At 37.7% G+C, this 19,197-nt stretch overlaps 1 protein-coding gene across 6 annotated transcripts in view; it reads left to right on the forward strand.

The window, feature by feature from the left end:
• The window catches only part of LOC140483762 (voltage-dependent L-type calcium channel subunit alpha-1D-like), a 600,966-nt gene that overhangs the window by 555,939 nt on the left and 25,830 nt on the right, over nucleotides 1-19,197 (forward strand). For 5 of the 6 annotated variants that reach the window (XM_072582290.1, XM_072582291.1, XM_072582293.1 and 2 more), the window contains 6 exons: nucleotides 2,695-2,811; nucleotides 5,634-6,001; nucleotides 10,569-10,595; nucleotides 12,365-12,514; nucleotides 13,095-13,261; nucleotides 15,306-15,427. In XM_072582290.1, coding sequence (XP_072438391.1) covers nucleotides 2,695-2,811; nucleotides 5,634-6,001; nucleotides 10,569-10,595; nucleotides 12,365-12,514; nucleotides 13,095-13,261; nucleotides 15,306-15,427 — 951 coding nt within the window. The remainder of the gene's footprint in view (nucleotides 1-2,694; nucleotides 2,812-5,633; nucleotides 6,002-10,568; nucleotides 10,596-12,364; nucleotides 12,515-13,094; nucleotides 13,262-15,305; nucleotides 15,428-19,197) is intronic. The other variant, XM_072582294.1, reaches the window with a different exon arrangement.

The raw sequence follows: 19,197 nt of genomic DNA on the forward strand, positions 1-19,197 counted from the left end.
TGGAAATGGATTTCCTCTGGGTGCTCTGGTTTCCTCCTATAGCCCAAAGATCTGTAGATTAGGTCGATCAGCCATGCTGAAATTGTCTGTAGTATTCTGGAATGTGTAGGGTAGGTGAATTAGCCAAGGTAAATGCGGTTATGGGATGTGGTGGGGGCCTGGGGCTGGGTCTGTGGCTTGCTCTTTGGAGGGTTGATGGGCCAAATGGCCTCTTTCTGCATTGTAGGAATTCTATGATTTGTTGTCCCCCTCTCCTGTGGCCCAGTTTCAGGTACAGAAAGCTTGGATTGCTGCAAATACTCAGGCCATAACCAAACCTCAGCACCTTCCATGCAAGCTTCAGGTACTAATCATATGTCCTTAGGCTGCTCACTGTTTTGAAGAGGATCATTTAGGCCATCTTCCTCACCAGCCACACACACAGCTAAGTGAGGAGGGAGAAGAGGATGGAATGATGGCTAGCATGGGGCTCCAGGAGCTCTAGAGGAACAGTATAGCTAGCTGGAGCTGTTCTCCTGCTACACCGTGTTAAATTTAAAAGTAAGTATTTATAATTTAGATGGCAGCTTCCAACCATTGTCTTTTCTGATCTCTGGTTACACCATTGAACAACCTATAAAACCCTTGGGAGAGGAAGGAGCAGTATTGGTTCGAGGTAGCCTGCATGGTGTTTGAATATTACCCTGCTCAATATAGTGTTAGATGTACTTCATACTCAGGAAACAACACTGAAATTGGTGTCTTTGTCTCCATCTCACATCTACAAAGTGGGCAAAGCAAGGTTCAATTTATCACCTTTTCTCCATCTGAGAAGTTTATTGAATCTGCAGTTATATAATCATGTGATTACTAAAACTGATTCGGTCATTATGTTTAAAAGGGAATGAAGAAAACAGGTAAAGAAGAAACTTAAGTACAGGGAGAGGTAACATAAAGATTGCAGTGATTCAAGGTGGTTCACCATGACTTCTCAAGAGCAGCGTGGAATGAGTAATAAAGACTAGCATAGACAGTGATGAGCACATCCCATGAATGATTTCTTTTTAAAAATGCTACTCACTCTTTGAGACAGAAATTGGGCATTGGTTTGCTTGTGTTACACAATAGATGCATCAATGATCTATTTTGGAAATAATATTTTGCACCCATATTATGTCTGAAAGATGCCCATCCAATAATAGGTCAATATATTTTTCAGGTGTCCATGCCAGCTTCTAAAAAGGTATTGTTTACCTTACACATATAAATGGCTGGTTTAAGTCCTTTTATGAAATTGTATAATTGGTGAAGCAGGAGCTAAAATTTTCTCATTGTTCAGTGACCAGTATGTTTTTAAAAATACATTGAAGAATTGTTCTTTTTGAACCATGTAGAGTCTTCTCCTAACTCCTTCTCCCATTCCCTTCTCACATCCCCTCTTGGTGAGACAAGAAGCCCGAGATCCTAAAATGACCAAGCCATCTGTGGAGGAAACAACTCCCCCAAATAGTATTGATAAGACAAAAGGTTGAACATAGGTACAGCAGTAGATCCTGGTGAGTTACAAGGATGAAATCACTGGCTTGAGAACAGAGTTTATGGCAGCTCCAAACAGACAAAAGACATTGGTCTCCCTGTAAATGATTAGAGGAAATTTTGGCTAATTCTGGAATCAGATGCTGTCTGACAATACAAGAGTGATGGTGGCAGACAATGTCATCATCATCAGAGTAATGCCATTCTCAACAAAATGTATGTATTAAGTTCATAAGATTTATTGAATAATGCCAATATGTTTTGTTACAATATCTTGTTTCAGGTGTATGACACCTTATCTATCATTTCTTCCTAATAATCTTTTTGAGGATAGAATCCAGGATTTGATTGACAGTTTGTTGTTATATTGCTTGCCACAGTCCTCCCTTTTTTGTATTATGTGTCAGCCACATCTGAGATCAGGGTGGCTGACTGGTTTCCCCTTTAAAAGCCTTCTGAGAACACAGCTGGGCATTGCTCTCTGAAGTTATGCACTGTACCTGATTCAAAAAAGGATTGCAGCTCTTGTGATTCAGCAACACCCAAATCTACATCAATTTTGTGAACAATCCATGAGTTTTGCCTTACCTGTGTTATTTCACTGTTTAATAGACTCCTAGTTACAATTCACAGTTGATGCATACTCACTTCTCATAGTGGGCATTATTTTGTCCACAGTATGAAAACAGGCAATATTGTCGATAAACCAACAAAAGTAAATTCTTCCAGGAGTGATAGCCAATTTTATAATGAAAATTATAGGTTTTTATATTTGAACTTCCTTCAATGTGGGTTGCTTGCATTCTGTGTACTCATTTAACTGACACACAGATTATACCGCATGAATCCAGCCTCCTGATCCAAATGTTGGATAACATTGACGTAGTAGCCTAATAGTTCACCAAGTTATACCACAAAATGAAAGTATGTCATTTCAAGCCAGCTGTTTCCCATTTGAGTTGGGCCATCAGGTGGAAGTAGAAGATGTTTCTCTTTGGTAAGGGAGACAGAGAACTGAATCCACATCACACTTGTGTACCTTCCTTGGTTACTTGGAAGATAACATTAACACAGACTCAAAAGCAGTCAATTTGCCTAGATCCTTGGTCATGTCACTAGAAGAGTGTTTGGGATATTAATATATAGTGACATTTCCAGATAATGCATTTTATTTTTTAGGCTGGGCTTAGAACTCTGCATGACATTGGACCAGAAATTCGTAGAGCAATTTCATGTGATCTACAGGAAGAGGATATTATTGAGGGGACTCAAGAAGAGGATGAGGATATATACAGAGTAAGTTAACATCCCTTCAGTAACTCCTGTTTTGTGTTGCCTCAAGAAACTTTCAGTTACACAAACTATTTGCAGTGAAGGAATATGGAAATAATTTACCTATATAGGCATATAAATAAAAAAAACATTGGTTAGCTTGGCATTAGCCTTGATTATGCATTCATTTTACCATGTTTGTGCAGCACACATAGACATGGTAGCACTGACCACATTAATACCACTGACTATTTTAATTGGTGGCACAGATGTGGTGTCATCCAGTAACTAGGAGAGTTGACATAATGTCCAGAAATTCATTGTAGAACATGACAAAATAGCATCTCATGATGATGGTGCATGTTGTGGTCACCATTTATCATCATGTGCCAGCATAAGCTTTAAACAAAACATGTTTTTTGACATGTAGGTGAGTACATATAAAGTTCCTGGTGAGATACAATGGGTATTTTTGCATCCATTGAACTTGACTACCAGTCTGCCTGTATTAGGATGTATGATATGTAACATTACATGTTTTTGCATCCACCGTATTATTTTGAGTATCAGAGACAGACAAAATTTAAAATGGAGTGCAGCCAATATATCCTGGCTAACAAAACGGAGGTAGAAATTCCTCATGATTAGTATCTATTCCATTAATATTGATTATACTGATAATGAACAGGATCTGTAAGTGGTGGCCTGAATGGTACTGCCTGTTGCGTGATATCATCCTTGAAAAAAGCTCTAGCTGATTATGCTTTAGTTAAGGAGGCAGTCTGTTTCTCTTACGAACATTAGTGAAAGTTGAAATAATTGATTGCTCACTATGCCACTGAGGTTGCTGTGGATGTCCCTGTAATAGACAATTGTCTCATGAAATTTCTGTTACTGTATTTATAGTGGGAAATTTTAGAAAGAAGAGGCTATTTAGCTCAAAGGTTTTGGTTTTATTGACGTTCCCTTATCGGTGGGTTCCCTGATGTAATGCAAACTAGCATCCAAACTGTAAAATACCCTTTGAGTCTCCAATAAGTATTTGTTTGTCAAAAGTAATGAAAATTAATGCTCTAAAAACGTTGCCTCTTCCATAAATTGAACAGACCATTTGGCTTAACAAATATTGCTGTCATTTCTACTTAAAGGATTCTTCAGGTAATTTTAAAGATAAAGAGTAAATACCCTACACTCATTGCTGTCAAGCCCAGCAAACTAATATGAAAAATGAGTGAGAGTTAACACAGACCAAATAAAAAAAGAGTCATAGAACCATGACAGAGATAATGTAATATACAAAAACTAACATAACAACAATTTACTGAGGTATGGTTTTGAGTCTGTCAGCTCCACATGGGCCCATGACACACCAATATGCAAACTGAAACCATTATTTATACACATCTAATAGTGTGAGACAGTTAAATCATATAAAAGTATTGGAAAGTTTTCAATTATACTTAGAATTATTTCAATTAAAATTCTGCAATAAAAAAGGACATTTAATGACAAACAATTGCTGTTGTTCAATTAGGTTTTGATTAAGTATCATTCTGCATGTGAATGAAACCCGTACACATTCACTAAAACTTCCATCGCATGTGCTTTGTTCATCCCTTTTATAGCAACACATTTATGTTACTGCTATTTTTGCTTTTTCCTCATTAATTTCCTGTCATTCATATTACAGTCCATGTGGATACTTTCTACATTGCTACAATAAGACCTCCTATTAAGTGACCTACTGCTAATTAGGATATTGTCAACTATAATCATATAGTGGCAGATAGAACACTCAACATGCAGGTTGTTTTATCTTGTACTTTGAGCTAATACTGCTACTTACACATTGAGATTCTGGTTTGGAGCATCACAGGCTCTGGGGATCTGCACACACAAAAATTCCCTGAGGCAGCTTGTTTCTTCTGTTTTAAAGGTCTTCTACTTCTGATGTATTGTAACATTCTTTATTTAGTTCCAGATGTTGTAGTTTACTAAACACACTTGTACCTCTTTCAAAGGCACTCAGTACCCAACTGAGAGCCATCGTAATGTTTCTGCCAGCTCCCTCACTCCTGTTCTGTGACACTGTTGCAAGTGAAGCTCAGTAAGGAATAGGCCAGCAGCAGCAGGCATTGGGAGTCCGAGGTCTCAATGAGGGCTCACTTCAGCTCAGTTAAATGCTTGGTTTGCTGTACATTTATTGGGCCTTCACAAAAAGGCAAATTACTGTAAAAAACTGACTCCAGGATAAGGTCAGAAATCCCATTCTGTCTCACTTACGACCAGGATGTCTTCAATCTGACCCAATCTCCTCACTAAATTGCCAATTTTTTTTTGTTGGGCTTGAAATAAATGTTCTTTAAAAAGTCATTATATAAAAGGGGAGGCAATGGCCTAGTGGTTTATCACTGGCCTGTCAATCCAGTGACCAAGATGATGTTCTGCCGACCCAGGTTCGAATTATGCCACAGCAGATGGTGCAATATGAATCCAATAAAAATCTGGAATTAATAGTCTACCAATGACCACAAATCCATTATTGAATGTCAGGAAAAACCCATCTGGTTCACTAGTGTCCTTTAGGGAAGGAAACTGCCAAGCTCACCTGATCTGGCCTACATGTGATTCCAGATGCCCAGCAATGTGGTTCACTCTTAACTGCTCCCTGGGCAATTAGGGTTGGGCAAGAAATGTTAGTCTATCCAGTGATGCCCTCATCTTGTGAATGAATAAAAAAAAGATTTTAAAAATATAAGATACATAATAATACTACAAGATTAAATATATTTATAATAATGCTTAAAGAAACTCAATTTTAACTATTTTTCTTTTGACATTTTCAGAGAAGTGGTGGCCTTTTTGGCAACCATGTTAACCATGTACCTGTAATAGAACAAAACTTCGTCCAGCAAACAAATGTTACACAGCGGCCTCTGCAGGTTAAACGACCCTCAACTCCACCAATAACTGATTCTGAAAAATCACCACCTTCATCCAACTTTGAGAATTCCATATCACATAACCAATTTAATCATAGTTTTTCAGGAAAGGTATCTCCAAATTCCACTAATGCCAATCTCAATAATGCCAATGTGTCCAAAATTGCAAATGGAAAGCGTCCCAGCTCCTTAAAACATAAGCAAGCCACTGGTAAAAATTCCAACTCTGACACATTGTATGTTGAAAAGCCAAGAAAGTCGAGCAGCAGAAGGTAAGAACTTTCAATCACTTCTCTTGTAGAGTAAGCAATACCTTAAAAATTAAGATTTGTTCATTATTACAAAATGCACAGTGAAGTAATATTTGTTCATTCAAAAGGGAATTGATAAACTGAATTGAGAAAAAGATTCAAATGTTTGCCTTAAAATGTTTATATTCTTTATCTGTTTTAATTAAGCATGGCATGTTTCACGATGAACAAAGAATATTTGCCTTTTTAGTTGAGTAAATGAATTCGCTGATATATGAAATGTAAAAATGTCAATATTAAATAATGAACTTGCCACCTTTTTAACTTATATACATTAATCTAATGAGACCATTATTTAATCTAAAGCACAAGTGTTTAGTTTTGCTATGCATTGACATGAAACATTTAAAAGATGATTGCAGTGAAACCAGTTGAAAACAAAATTTTGACTTAACAGATAAAATGTTGTTTGTAACTGGAATTTATTCATAACAGATATCCTACATTTTTTTTGCGAAGGATAAGTTGGAATTTAAACAAATAAAGCCTTATTTAGTAAACATTACCATAAAGTACTCCAAATATTTGTGCTACAAAATTCAACTCAGTTGTACCAATAATTTCAACACTATGGTTACCAGTTTAATAGCAGCATGTGTTGGCAGGGCTAGATAGAGAAATCATGGGCTCAGGTATTTCTCCTGTCAGTAGACCCCTTGCCACCAAGTGGTCCCCCTCACCTCAAAGCTTTCTTCTTTTTGATTCCCAGAATTGGGAACTGTAGTTACAATATTGTTGAATTACTTTAGATGGGTTTTGCCAATTGACTTTTGTACCCTATTCCTCTACGGTGAGATTGTGATGAGTCAAACTCAGATAACCTGAAACTCTGATTGGGCTAAGAGAGGTGGCGGTATCATAACCAATGTCACTCAAGTTGTAATCCAGAGGCCCAAGCAAATCCTCTGGGAAGATGGGCTCAAATCCCACTGAATCCCTATCTGGTCAAATTTAAAGTCAATTAGTAAATCTGGAATTAAAAACTGACAATGAAACCAATTCTCAAAATACTCATTTGATTCACTAATATCCTTTTGGGAAGGAAATCTGCTATTCTTATCTGGTTTAACCGACATCTGCCCTCTAAAATGGCCCAGCAAGTCTCTCAGGTGTATCTACAAAGTCTAAAGAAAGGAATGTAACCAGACAGCACATCCTATCATTGACCTAGGCACCAGAAATAATAACTCAGTCCTACTAATCCTGCTTATTAATATTTGGACCTTGTGCTGAAACTGGGAGCGCCATCCCACCAACTAGTCAAACAACAGCTTGCAATCGTCATACTCATAAACCATAATTTGCAGACAATGACACAGATGTCCCACTGACCATCCCTAGGAATATTCTGTCTCACCAGTTGAAAGATCCAAACAGAGGTGGTGCAATTGGGAAGGATTTCCCTGGGAGTCATCAACATTGATGCCTAATCCTATTAAGTTAGCAAATCAGACCTGAGAAAGGAAACTTCCTGCTGATTGCAAGAAGTGCTGGGGAGAGCCAAGAGTACAGAATGTACTCTGGTTGGGGGCCTTATGTCTATCACCAAGAGTGGCTTAGTGGCTCTATTGACTAAGCTGGCTGAGTCATAAAGAACAAAGCTGCTAGACTGGGAGTGCAGCAGGTGATGAAGGACAAACTTGCACTCAAGAACGAGCTGCATGGGAAATATTTTTAAAAGGTTTAATTATGTTTGATTTTATGACATTAAATCATACTGTAAGACTACAGTTAGTTAACTACAGGATCTGTCTTACAAAAATACAGTCATAGAAAAGCAATAAAGAGACGCGAAGCATTGAGCAGTGAGAGTTAGGATTCAAGATGATACCCTCACTAGAAATTGGTGTCAGTTCAATTGCTTACAGTAATAGAAACAGTGCTGTCTGTGCTCTCGTTTCACCCATTGAATTCCACTTTAGGATGATTACTTAGCTTTTCAGCAGGTGGTGTATTTTCTTGCAGTCCGGCTTAATGATCATTTGCCATGCTAATCAGTTATTACATCTGTAATTAAAATGTAAATCTGTAATTAAACCTTGTTTGAAGAGGAGTTGGCAAAATCACTGTCATCATATTTCCAGTTGCTAATTGCCTTGGCTGGCTGGCCTTGAAACAGAGCAGGAATGGCAATTCATTTTGCTAGTTAGCAGGTTAGAACTTTGGGGATGGTTTCATTGCAATATTTTTAAAAGCATTTTCCACCATGATAGCTTCCCGAAAATCAGTCTTGTTTTTCTAAACTTAGATCCTGGTTTTGAGTTAACTCCTTTCAGGTTAGTTGTACAAGTTATTTTTGTGGAGAGTGACCTTCTCCCATACATAACAGTCCTTTTCTCCACTATTTCTATAATATTAACCAAATCATTAATTCATCAAATCTATGAAGCCTTTTCTGTTAGTATTGCAATACAAACTACTTACATGCAACCCCAACTGAGGATGCAGTTGTTTAAAATGCCTATATTAGGATATTAGCCCCATTGAAAAGTTTGAGAACTTCCATGAAATGCACATCAACCAAACCAAGGATTAATGAAAAACCAGTCAAACTTCCCTCCGTTTGAAAGTTATAATGGTAATATTGCTTTTATATATTCAGCACAACTTCCAAGATTGAAATATTGCCAAGTGGAAGATTTATCATCTGTGTTAAACACAAATTACATCAGTTGGCTTAAAATGAGTCTGTGACTTGTACTAACCCTGGCAGTTTAATATACTCTAATTACTAGGTAATTTCAACCATGAATATAGATTCGTGAGTATCAGCGATGACACCCTAGCATTTGGTAGCCATTAATTAAGTTTCATTAAAGGTCAGTTTTGCACTTAAAATCTCAATAGGCAGTAATACTTTGTTCACCTAGAGAATCCATTTTGTATAATACTAAAAGCAACATTTAGAGATACATTGAGAGGGGCTGTGTATTTACAAATATGCATTTAACAAACTGTCATTTTGACATGTACAGTTGCCTCAGGTGATGGTACTTAACTTTATAATATGGAGGCTAGTGACAAGCTTAGTCATCATTGGAACTGGTGCCTTTCAGTTGAAAGATTAAACTGAGATCCTGTCTACCTTTTCATTGGGTGTAAAAAAAATCTTATGCACTATCTGAAGATTGACGTACGATCAGTTTCACAAATTATGTGGCTGCATACAAACTTCTAAAATTAATTTAAGATACAAGAAGAATGAGCTTTCTGAAAACTTTTCAATGAAATTTATATCCACTGAGAAAGTGAAAGGCATGATAGCTTACTAAATTGTTTTTGCAGATAGCTGGCTGGAGCTTGATTGGCTGAATGGCCTCCTGTTTTGCAATGTTTCAATGATACCTTCACCTTGTTTTGTCAGGGAACTTAACCTTTCGAAAATTTTGCTTTGTTATTTTTCAGACAACATTTTTCAAAATCCTACTACACATTAATCAGTACTATACCAACAAATCTTGCATTTAAAAATTGAAAAGATTGAGTTTCAGATCCAAATTTAGCCAAATTGAGTCATTTTTGGTCTGTTTCAAAACACCCAAAGTTTTCTATTCCCTACCAGAATATATTACTTTTGGGTGATGGAAAACATTAATGCACCATAAAGATATCATGACACAACCTTACTCTGTGCTTGTTGTCTCTTTGGCAGAGATAGTAGGGAGCTGTCAGTCCCATGGGTATACTAAGTGAGAAACAGTATGTAACATTCCACCACTCCATGGCATATTATTGGAGCACTGATTTGCTGATGTGGTTTAAATATTAAATCATAATAAATAGCATTTGAGTCTTTGAACCTGCTCTGCAATTTATAAGACCGAAACTCCACCTTGACCTTTTGCCATGACATAAGTCTATTCTTATACTAAATAAGTTAGTTCTTGTGGCTTGCCTCTTCTACTTGCTCCATTGTGATATCATAGTATCATTGAGCCATGATTATTAACCCTAAGACAACGACAAAGCCACATAAAGAGAGGAAGAACAAAGAGATGTGTTTGCAGTGCAGATTTCTCCATACCAATGCTAAATCTGTTCTACACTTTGATAATTAGACATGCATTTACTGTGGAAAAAGTGGTATGTACTAATTCTTTACATGTTCAGGGAAATTGCCAGCAACAACAGCCTGGCCAAATATTGTCAAAATGTTTGCAATGTAACTTGTAAGTTAGGATGCCAGGTAGTCTAGAATAGCAACTCACAACTAAAAGATTTTGAGAGAATATTCTTAGCTGCCAGATTAATAAGCTTTTGAATAAAACTAGAAATTGACCTGATTAAGGACCACATACTCAACAGACTAACAAAAATAGTAAGCAAAGACATCATCTGATGTAATACATATAATTATATTTATCACCAACATTAGTTTTCAAGCAACAACTATTGATTGATTTCATAATTTTACAGCTTAATTTGAAAGGTCAATGTTGCTTTTGTGAAAGAGCAATTTTTGAACTAGAAAAATATTGAAATATAATTTATTTTCTAACCTTATTTTTCAAACTACTTTGTGGACCAGAACGCGGTATCATGAAACTAACGTTAGGTATGTCCTTTAATATTGACATATATTTGAATGTAATACTTTTCACATATTATTTTGTGGTTGAACACTAAAAGTGGTACAAAAACAAAGAATTGTGTATCCTTGGAATTTGAAATGAAAATGGAAAATGCTGGAAGTAGTCACAGTAGGTCAGATAGCATCTTTAAAGTGAAGAACAGAGCTAATGTTTCAGCTCAATGACCTTTCCTCAGCATTGATCTCTTTCCAGCATTTTGTGGGTTATTTTCTAATCTTCAAAGTTGTTTTGATGTGTTTTAGTTTAAATATTGAAGCATTGATTTTGATACTTACTTAAATGTTATTAAAAATCACACAACACCAGGTTATAGTCCAACAGATCTAATTGGAAGCACTAGCTTTCGGAGCACTGCTCCCTCATCAGGTGGTTGTGGAGTACACAATTGTAAGACACAGAATTTATAGCAAAATTTATAGCAAATGTAACTAAAATTATGCATTGAAAAATACCTTGATTGTTTGTTAAGTCTCTCATCTGTTAGAATGACCATGATGGTTCCACTTCTTTCATATGTAGATCACAAAACTCTTTTTACAAGTTACATTCTCAGGTTAACTGTAACAATTGGTGTCAGGCCAGATAAGATATTGAAGGTGTTGAAGGTGTTAGCCCAGTGTGTTCTGTTGTCTGTGCCATAATGTTTAAACTGATTCTAATCTAAAAAATGAGTTAACAGAGTCTTACATGGATTCACCCCATATATATATATATATGTGTGTGTGTGTGTGTGTGTGTAAGTAAAAGGATCTAAGTCCATGAGAGGGTGCATTCCGCACAATAATCAACAGACAGGAGTGTGCCCTCCCAGTTGGAGAACACTTCAGTGGACCAGGATATTCGACCTCAGACCTTCGAGTGACCAACTTCCAAGGCAGACTTCGGGACAGGCAGCAGCAAAAAGTGGCTGAGCAGAGGCTGATAGCTAAATTGACACACACACTCCCAAACTCTCACATGCACTCTCTCACAGACCTAGACCCCTTTACACACACTCACACACACACACATACATACACGCTCTCTCACAGACACACACACCCATACGCACAGAGACACAAATATGTTTGTGGGGTGAATTTGGACTTGCAGAGTTACATTGTACTTTGCTCAAAAACTCCATGAATCCATGTAAGACTCTGTTAATTATTTTTTAGATTAGAGTCAGTCTAAACATTATGGCACAGACAACAGAACATAGGGGGCTAACACCTTTAACATCTTATCTGGCCTGACACCAATTGTTACAGTTAACCTGAGAATGTAACTTTTAAAAAGAGTTTTGTGATTTGCATATGAAAGAAGTGGAACCATCATGGTCATTCTAACAGATGAGAGACTTAACAAACAATCAAGGTATTTTTCAATCTATAATTTCAGTTACATCACACTGTAAACTTTTGCTATAAATTCCGTGTCTTACAATTGTGTACTCCATAACCACCTGATGAAGGAGCAGTGCTCCGAAAGCTAGTGCTTCCAATTAAACCTGTTAGACTATAACCTGGTGTTGTGTGATTTTTAACTTTGTACACCCCAGTCCAACACTGGCATCTCCAAATCTTAAATATTATTGTTTTCCTCACAGTATTTTATTACAATCATAAAATGTTTTGATATTTTTATATGGAATTTGTTTTGTGAATTGCATATATTAGCAGGAATATCAAAATGCCGAATCTATTTTTAAAAAATAATCTCTGTTTTAATGTTATGCCTTAATTCACCGTAGATCTGATTCAGGTGATGGTTTTGTGCCCACTATTTCTCAAGAGGAACCAAAGCCAGACGACTGGTTTGAGGATGAACATTATTCAGGAGATCAGGAATATTTTAGTGGGGAGGAGTATTATGAAGAATACGGTACGCAGTCAGTGGATAGGTAAGGTAACTGCATCATAACTATATCCAACTTGTAAATCAATTTAGGAAAAATAAAAATTCCCTTTCCGATGGAAAGCAGTGAGAGTCTCACCACTGATATATAGTCATTTTTAAAACCATTTTTAAAACTGTTAATCGAGAGTTAATTGTCAATATTTGCTGCAGATAACAATCACATTGGTTGCTTCTCCATTCTATATCATTTGTGAAGATAAGATTAATGGAAATGTAACTCAATAAATTTAACAGAGTCTTTAAGAATAAAAGATTTATAATATTTTCATAGTTTTGTACATTCATGTTATAGGGGAAGAAATACACTGTCAGCTTTGGGTCCAATACTGGCATAAATGCAACAAATCAGCAAGGACTGCCAGCGTTCACTTAAATATATTAGGTCAATTAAATATGTTAGTGTTAGCCCTAACAGCATTCATAGATCTACCTACTGGTGCACAATCAAGACTACAAGGGAGTATAGATTGTAATTCAAATATGTTAGCCTGATAATGGCTGTATACCAGCTGAAAAATGTTTTATTATGTTCCTTTTCTTCCAATTTCCTTTATACAATGAAGACAAATACATAGTGACTATCAGAATCAAACTCAAAGTAATGACCTGGATTTTGAAAGACCAAAGGGTTACCATCACCCTTGTGGTTACTATGAGGAAGATGAGCCTTACAGTTATGCTGGATACCGGCGCTCACCAAGGCGACGATTGCTTCCACCAACACCTATAGGTAAATAGTTTCTTAGACCAGTTCAGTAACATTTTTGCATTTCTTTAATTCACTTTTGTATTTACATTGGCGCGTTCTATTTATTGACTGTAATCTAACAGAACAGTACTGGAAAATACTATTTGAAGTTTTCAAATGTAAGTTTACTTTATAGGAGCTTTTGATGCATTTTTATCAAAATTTTACTATTGTTATAAACATTATAATGTTGCAAGACTTGCCAGAAATTTCAGAAAAAGACAAGTTTTGTCTTTCATTTGTTAATAAAGCCAGTGGAACCCAATCGAATGCATATACAATGAATTGGGAAAAAAAATACTTATGTTTGTCCAATGCAAAAAATACTTGGCAAATGTTTAGAGACCATTGTCTTTTTTCACAATTGATGATGTAGAGTTACAAACCAGTAAGAGGGTTATTCTCATATAAATTGCTCAAAATATACATTTTGAGGAAGTTGCCTAAAATTGTATTTCTCTTGAGAATTCTATCTAGATCAAGTTTCAGATACAATTAAGTAAGTTATTTTTGTCACACTTTTCATAAATGAAAATTGGCATATGACACAGGTAGAGCCGGCTTTGCTCTTAGGATTGGGCTCTATCCCTCTCCATGGCACCTGACTGAGACTAAACCAATCTGTTAGCAACCTTGGTGTCATATTTGCACCTGAAATGAGCGTTCACCCAAGCATTTGTGCCATCACTATGACTATCTGCTTTCTCCTCCAAAATATTGCCTCTGTCTTTCCTTATACCTGCTGCTGAAACATTCACTCATGCCTTTGTTATCTAATGACTTGACTATTGCTAAGCAGCCCTTGCTGCTTTCCTACATTTGTAAACCTGAGACATCCCAAACTCTGCCTCCCATATCTTAAAACATGTCAAGTATCTTTGTTCTATCATCTCTGTACTCACTGACCTACATTGACACCTGATCTTTATTTCCATATTTTCCTTGTGGCCTTGCCACTCACCATTTCTGAAATCTCCTTCATGGTATATACTGTATATTGTTCTAATTCTGAACTCTTAAACATCCCTGATTTTAATTGCTCTTCCATTGCTGGTTTTGCATTCAGCTGCATACGTCTTATACTCTGGAATTCCCTATCTACATCTTTCTAGCTTGCTTTCTTCCTTTAAAATGCTCCTTAAAACTTTCCCCATCATCAAGCTTGTGACCTGATTTCCTTACATGGCTTAGTGTCATTGTTTTTTTACAACGCTGCTGTGGAGAACTTGGATTTTTTATTATTATTCATTTGTGGGACTTGAGCATCACTGGCTGGCCAGCACTGACCCATCCCTATTTGCCCTTGAGAAAGTGGTGGTGATGAGCTGCCTTCTTGAATCGCTGCAGTCCATTTGCTGTGGATTGACCCACAATGCCAGGAGGGACTTCCAGGATTTTGACCCAATGACTGTGAAGGAATGGCAGTATATTTCCAAGTCAGGGTGGTGAGTGACTTGGAGGGGAATTTGTAGGTTGTTGTGTTCACAAGTACCTGCTGCCCTTGTCCTTCTAAGTGGAAGTGGTCGTGGGTTTGGAAGGTGCTGTCTGAAGATCTTTGATGAATTTCTGCAGTGCATCTTGTGGATAGTACTGAGTACCAGGGGTGGAGGGATTGAATGTTTTTAGATGTGGTGCCGAGCAGGTTGCTTTGTCCTGGATGCTGTCAAGCCTCTAGAGTGTTGTTAGAACTGCACCCATCCAGGCAAGTGAGGAGTATTCCATCACACTCCTGACTTGTGTCTTATTGATGGTGGATAGACTTTGGGTTATCAGGTGAGTTACTCACTGCCATATCCCTAGTCTCTGACCTGCTTTAGTAGCCACTGTGTTTATGTGGTGAGTCTAGTTGAGTTTGTGGTCAATGCTAATCCCAAGGATGTTGACAGTGGGGGATTCAGTGATGGTAATGCCGTTGAATGTCAAGGGGCGGCGGTTAGAGAGTCTCATACTTTTTATTCTGTTATATTTTTATAAGAATACAAGTTTTGTGATATTTACTTAAGTAATAATAAATTTGTGTTCACAGCAAATCGGAGGCCTTCCTTCAATTTTGAGTGTCTGCGCAGACAAAATAGTCAAATTGATGTCTCACTATCGCCTATATTCCAACAGCGAACTGCTCTCCCACTACATTTAATGCAACACCAGGTAAATAGCCTGATTCCAATGCATGCATTGATCCTTCATTTAATGTGAAAATGATCATATAGTGCTTCACCAAAGGAAATTTCTCAAATTATTAAGGATGATAATAAGTGCAATTGTAAAATTGCTGCAGTTCTTTCAAAGACTGTTATCAGGAAGTTCCCTCACTCAGTTATGGTGGTGAAGAGCTGAAAAATACAGACTAACAATAAGCTCGGTTAATTGACTTTTCCATCACAATTGTGCTCTACTTAGTCACAGATGCAGTTGATGTGAAACTGTTTGTATAGATATGAGAGCCAGAAGCAAGCTTGCTTCTGATGTAGCCTTTGCTCAAGTAGCCTGCAATGCCCAATGTATACCTAACTACATTTAAGAATTATGTTTGCATGAAAACTTAGAAATAATGATGTCAATGAGGAATCATTATATTGAGACAAGGCAACTGATGAATAATAGAGAGGAAAATAAAATCTAGCACATTACATGTGGTGTGTAACAATTGATACATCATAAAATAATGAAAACATAATTCCTTAAAGTATCCAGTAGCGAGGAAAGTAACTTTTGATCATATATGCTTTGTGCACCAGTTACCTACTTTTCTAGTCAACCTGTTCAGAGATGATGTTACACACCTCTGGGACAGTTGAGACTTAACCCCGGGCCTTTCGGTAGGCTCTGCCACATTTTTAAATGAAACTCCTTTCCTTAAGTGCACGTTTTCTATCATAATATTCTACCAACCATTTTACATTGAAAATTGTACATTACGTAAAGGAACACAGGAACAAGAGAAAGCCATTCAGCCATTGAGATTGCTTTGCCACTCAATATGATCATGCCTGATCATCCACGTCAAAGCATTTTCCCCCACATTACTCCCATAACCCTTTCTGTCACAGTTATTAAGAAAACTGTCAATCTCTACTTTAAACATACTTAACAACTAAACTTCCAAAGCCCTCTGGGTGTGGAGAATTCCAAAGATTCACAAGTCTCTGAATAAAAAAAAGACTCTTCTCATCTAAATCCTAAGTTGCTTTTCCCTTATTTTGAAATTGTGTCTCCTGGATCTAGACTCCTCAACCAGGAGAAACATCTTGCCTTCATCAACACTGTCTATCCTTTTAAGTATTTTGTCGTTTTCAATAAGATAACCTCTCATTCTTCAAGAGAATACAGGTCCAGCTTCCCGAATCTCCCTTCACAGGGAGACCCACCATCCCCAGAACAAGTCTGGTGAACCTTTGTTGCAATCCCTTTGTATCAATAATATCCTTCCAAACGTTAGGGAGCCAAAACCATGTATAGTAGTCCAGGTTCAGTGTAACCAAGGGTCTATACAATTGATACAAGTCTATACTATACTTGGGATGTACATCAATTCCTTTTGGGATAAACAAATATTGTTGGGATGTCATGTTGCAGCTGTACAGGACATTGTTTAGGTCATTTTTGGAATACTGTGCTCAATTCAGGTCTCCCTGCTATACTAAAGGTGTTGTTAAACTTGAAAGGGTACAGAAAAGATTTACAAGGATGGTGCTGAAGTTGGAGGATTTGAACTGTAGAGAGAGGCTGCATAGGCTGGGGCTAATTCCCTAGAGCATCAGAGGCTGAGGGGTGACCTAAAAGACACTTACAAAATCATGGGCATAAATAGGACAAATAGCCAAGGTCTTTTCCTAGGATAGGGGAGTCCAAAACTAGAGGGATAATTTAAAGGTGAGAGGAGGAAGATTTGAAAAGGACAAATGGGGCAACCTTTTCACACAGAGGATGGTGCATTTATGGAATGAGCAGCCAGAGGAAGTACGATTACATTTAAAAGGCATCTGAATGGGTATATGAATAGGAATGGGTTAGAGGGAAATGGGGTAAAAACAATGACTGCAGATGCTGAAAACCAAATACTGGATTAGTGGTGGTGGAAGAGCACAGCAGTTCAGGCAGCATCCAACGAGCAGAGAAATCGACGTTTCGGGCAAAAGCCCTTCATCGGATGCTGTCTGAACTGCTGTGCTCTTCCAGCACCACTAATCCAGTAGAGGGAAATGGGCCAAATGCTGGCAAATGGGACTAGATTAATTTAGGATATCTGGTCAGCATGAATGAGTTGGACTGAAGGATCTGTTTCCATTATGTACATCTCTATGACTCTACTAACATACCATTGACATTTCTAATTGCTTGCTGCACCTGCATATTAGCCTTCAATGACTTATGGACAAGAATTCCTCAGGCCTTTGTCTACCTACACTTTCTACCACTCATCATTTCAGAACTATTCTGTCAGGACGGACAGATGTGCAAAGCGGATAACTTTACATTTTTCTTTGTTGTATTCCATTTGTCATGTTCTTGTCCACTTACTAAGTCTATTTAAGATTTCTTGAAGCTGATTGTGTATTACAAGTTTGTGTGTTCCTTACAACATTCATTCCCACTAAACTCTGCATCATCCACGAGTTCAAAATATTATAATTGGTCCCTTTGTCCTCAGGATATGTATTGTGAATAGCTGGTACCCAAGTATGATTCTTGGGGTACCCCACTAATCACAGCCTGCCAATGCAAGGATGATCTCATTTATACCTTCTCCCAGTTTTCTTCTATTGGCCAATCCTTAATCTATGCCAGTTCATTACCTCTTATCCCATTTGTTATAATTTTATTAAGCAGTCTCCTGTGGGGCGCTTTATCAAAATCTAAGTTTACTATGTTCACCTTTATCAATTCTGTTAGTAACATTTTGAAAAATAGATTGTCAAACACAATTTCCCATTCTATTTCCCATGCTATCTCTAATCATCTCATGATTATCAAGTGTCTATTTGTCACATCCTTTATAATACTCTAGCATTTTCATACAACTGCTGTTAGACAACAGGTCTGTGACAATAGACAATAGGTGCAGGAGTAGGCCATTCTGCCCTTCGAGCCTGCACCACCATTCAATATGGAGGAGAAAGTGAGGACTGCAGATGCTGGAGATCAGAGCTGAAAATGTGTTGCTGGAAAAGTGCAGCAGGTCAGGTAGCATCCAAGGAACAGGAGAATCGACGTTTCGGGCATAGGCCCTTCTTCCTGAAGAAGGGCTTATGCCCGAAACGTTGATTCTCCTGTTCCTTGGATGTTGCCTGACCTGCTGCGCTTTTCCAGCAACACATTTTCAGCCACCATTCATTATGATCATGGCTGATCATCCTCAATCAGTATCCTGTTCCTGCCTTATTTCCATAACCCTTGATTCCACTATCCTTGAGAGCTCTATCCAACTCTTTCTTAAATGAATCCAGAGACTGGGCCTCCACTGCGTTCTGGGGAAGAGCATTCCCACACACCTACCACTCCCTGGGTGAAGAAGATTCTCCTCATCTCTGTCTTAAATGGCCTACTCCTTATTTTTAAGCTGTGTCCTCTGGTTCGGGACTCACCCGTCAGTGGAAACATGTTTCCTGCCTCCAGAGTGTGCAATCCTTTAATAATCTTATACGTCTCAATCAGATCCCCTCTCAGTCTTCTAAACTCAAGGGTATACAAGCCCAGTTGCTCCAATCTTTCAACATAAGACAGTCCCGCCATTCCAGGAATTGACCTCGTGAACCTACGCTGTACTCCCTCAATAGCCAGAATGTCTTTCCTCAAATTTGGAGACCAGAACTGCACATAATATTCCAGGTGCGGTCTCACCAGGGCCCTGTACAGCTGCAGAAGAACCTCTTTGCTTCTATACTCAATCCCTCTTGTTATGAAGGCCAGCATGCTAT

Source organism: Chiloscyllium punctatum, chromosome 12 (genome assembly GCF_047496795.1).
Source record: "Chiloscyllium punctatum isolate Juve2018m chromosome 12, sChiPun1.3, whole genome shotgun sequence".
NCBI lineage: Eukaryota > Metazoa > Chordata > Chondrichthyes > Orectolobiformes > Hemiscylliidae > Chiloscyllium > Chiloscyllium punctatum.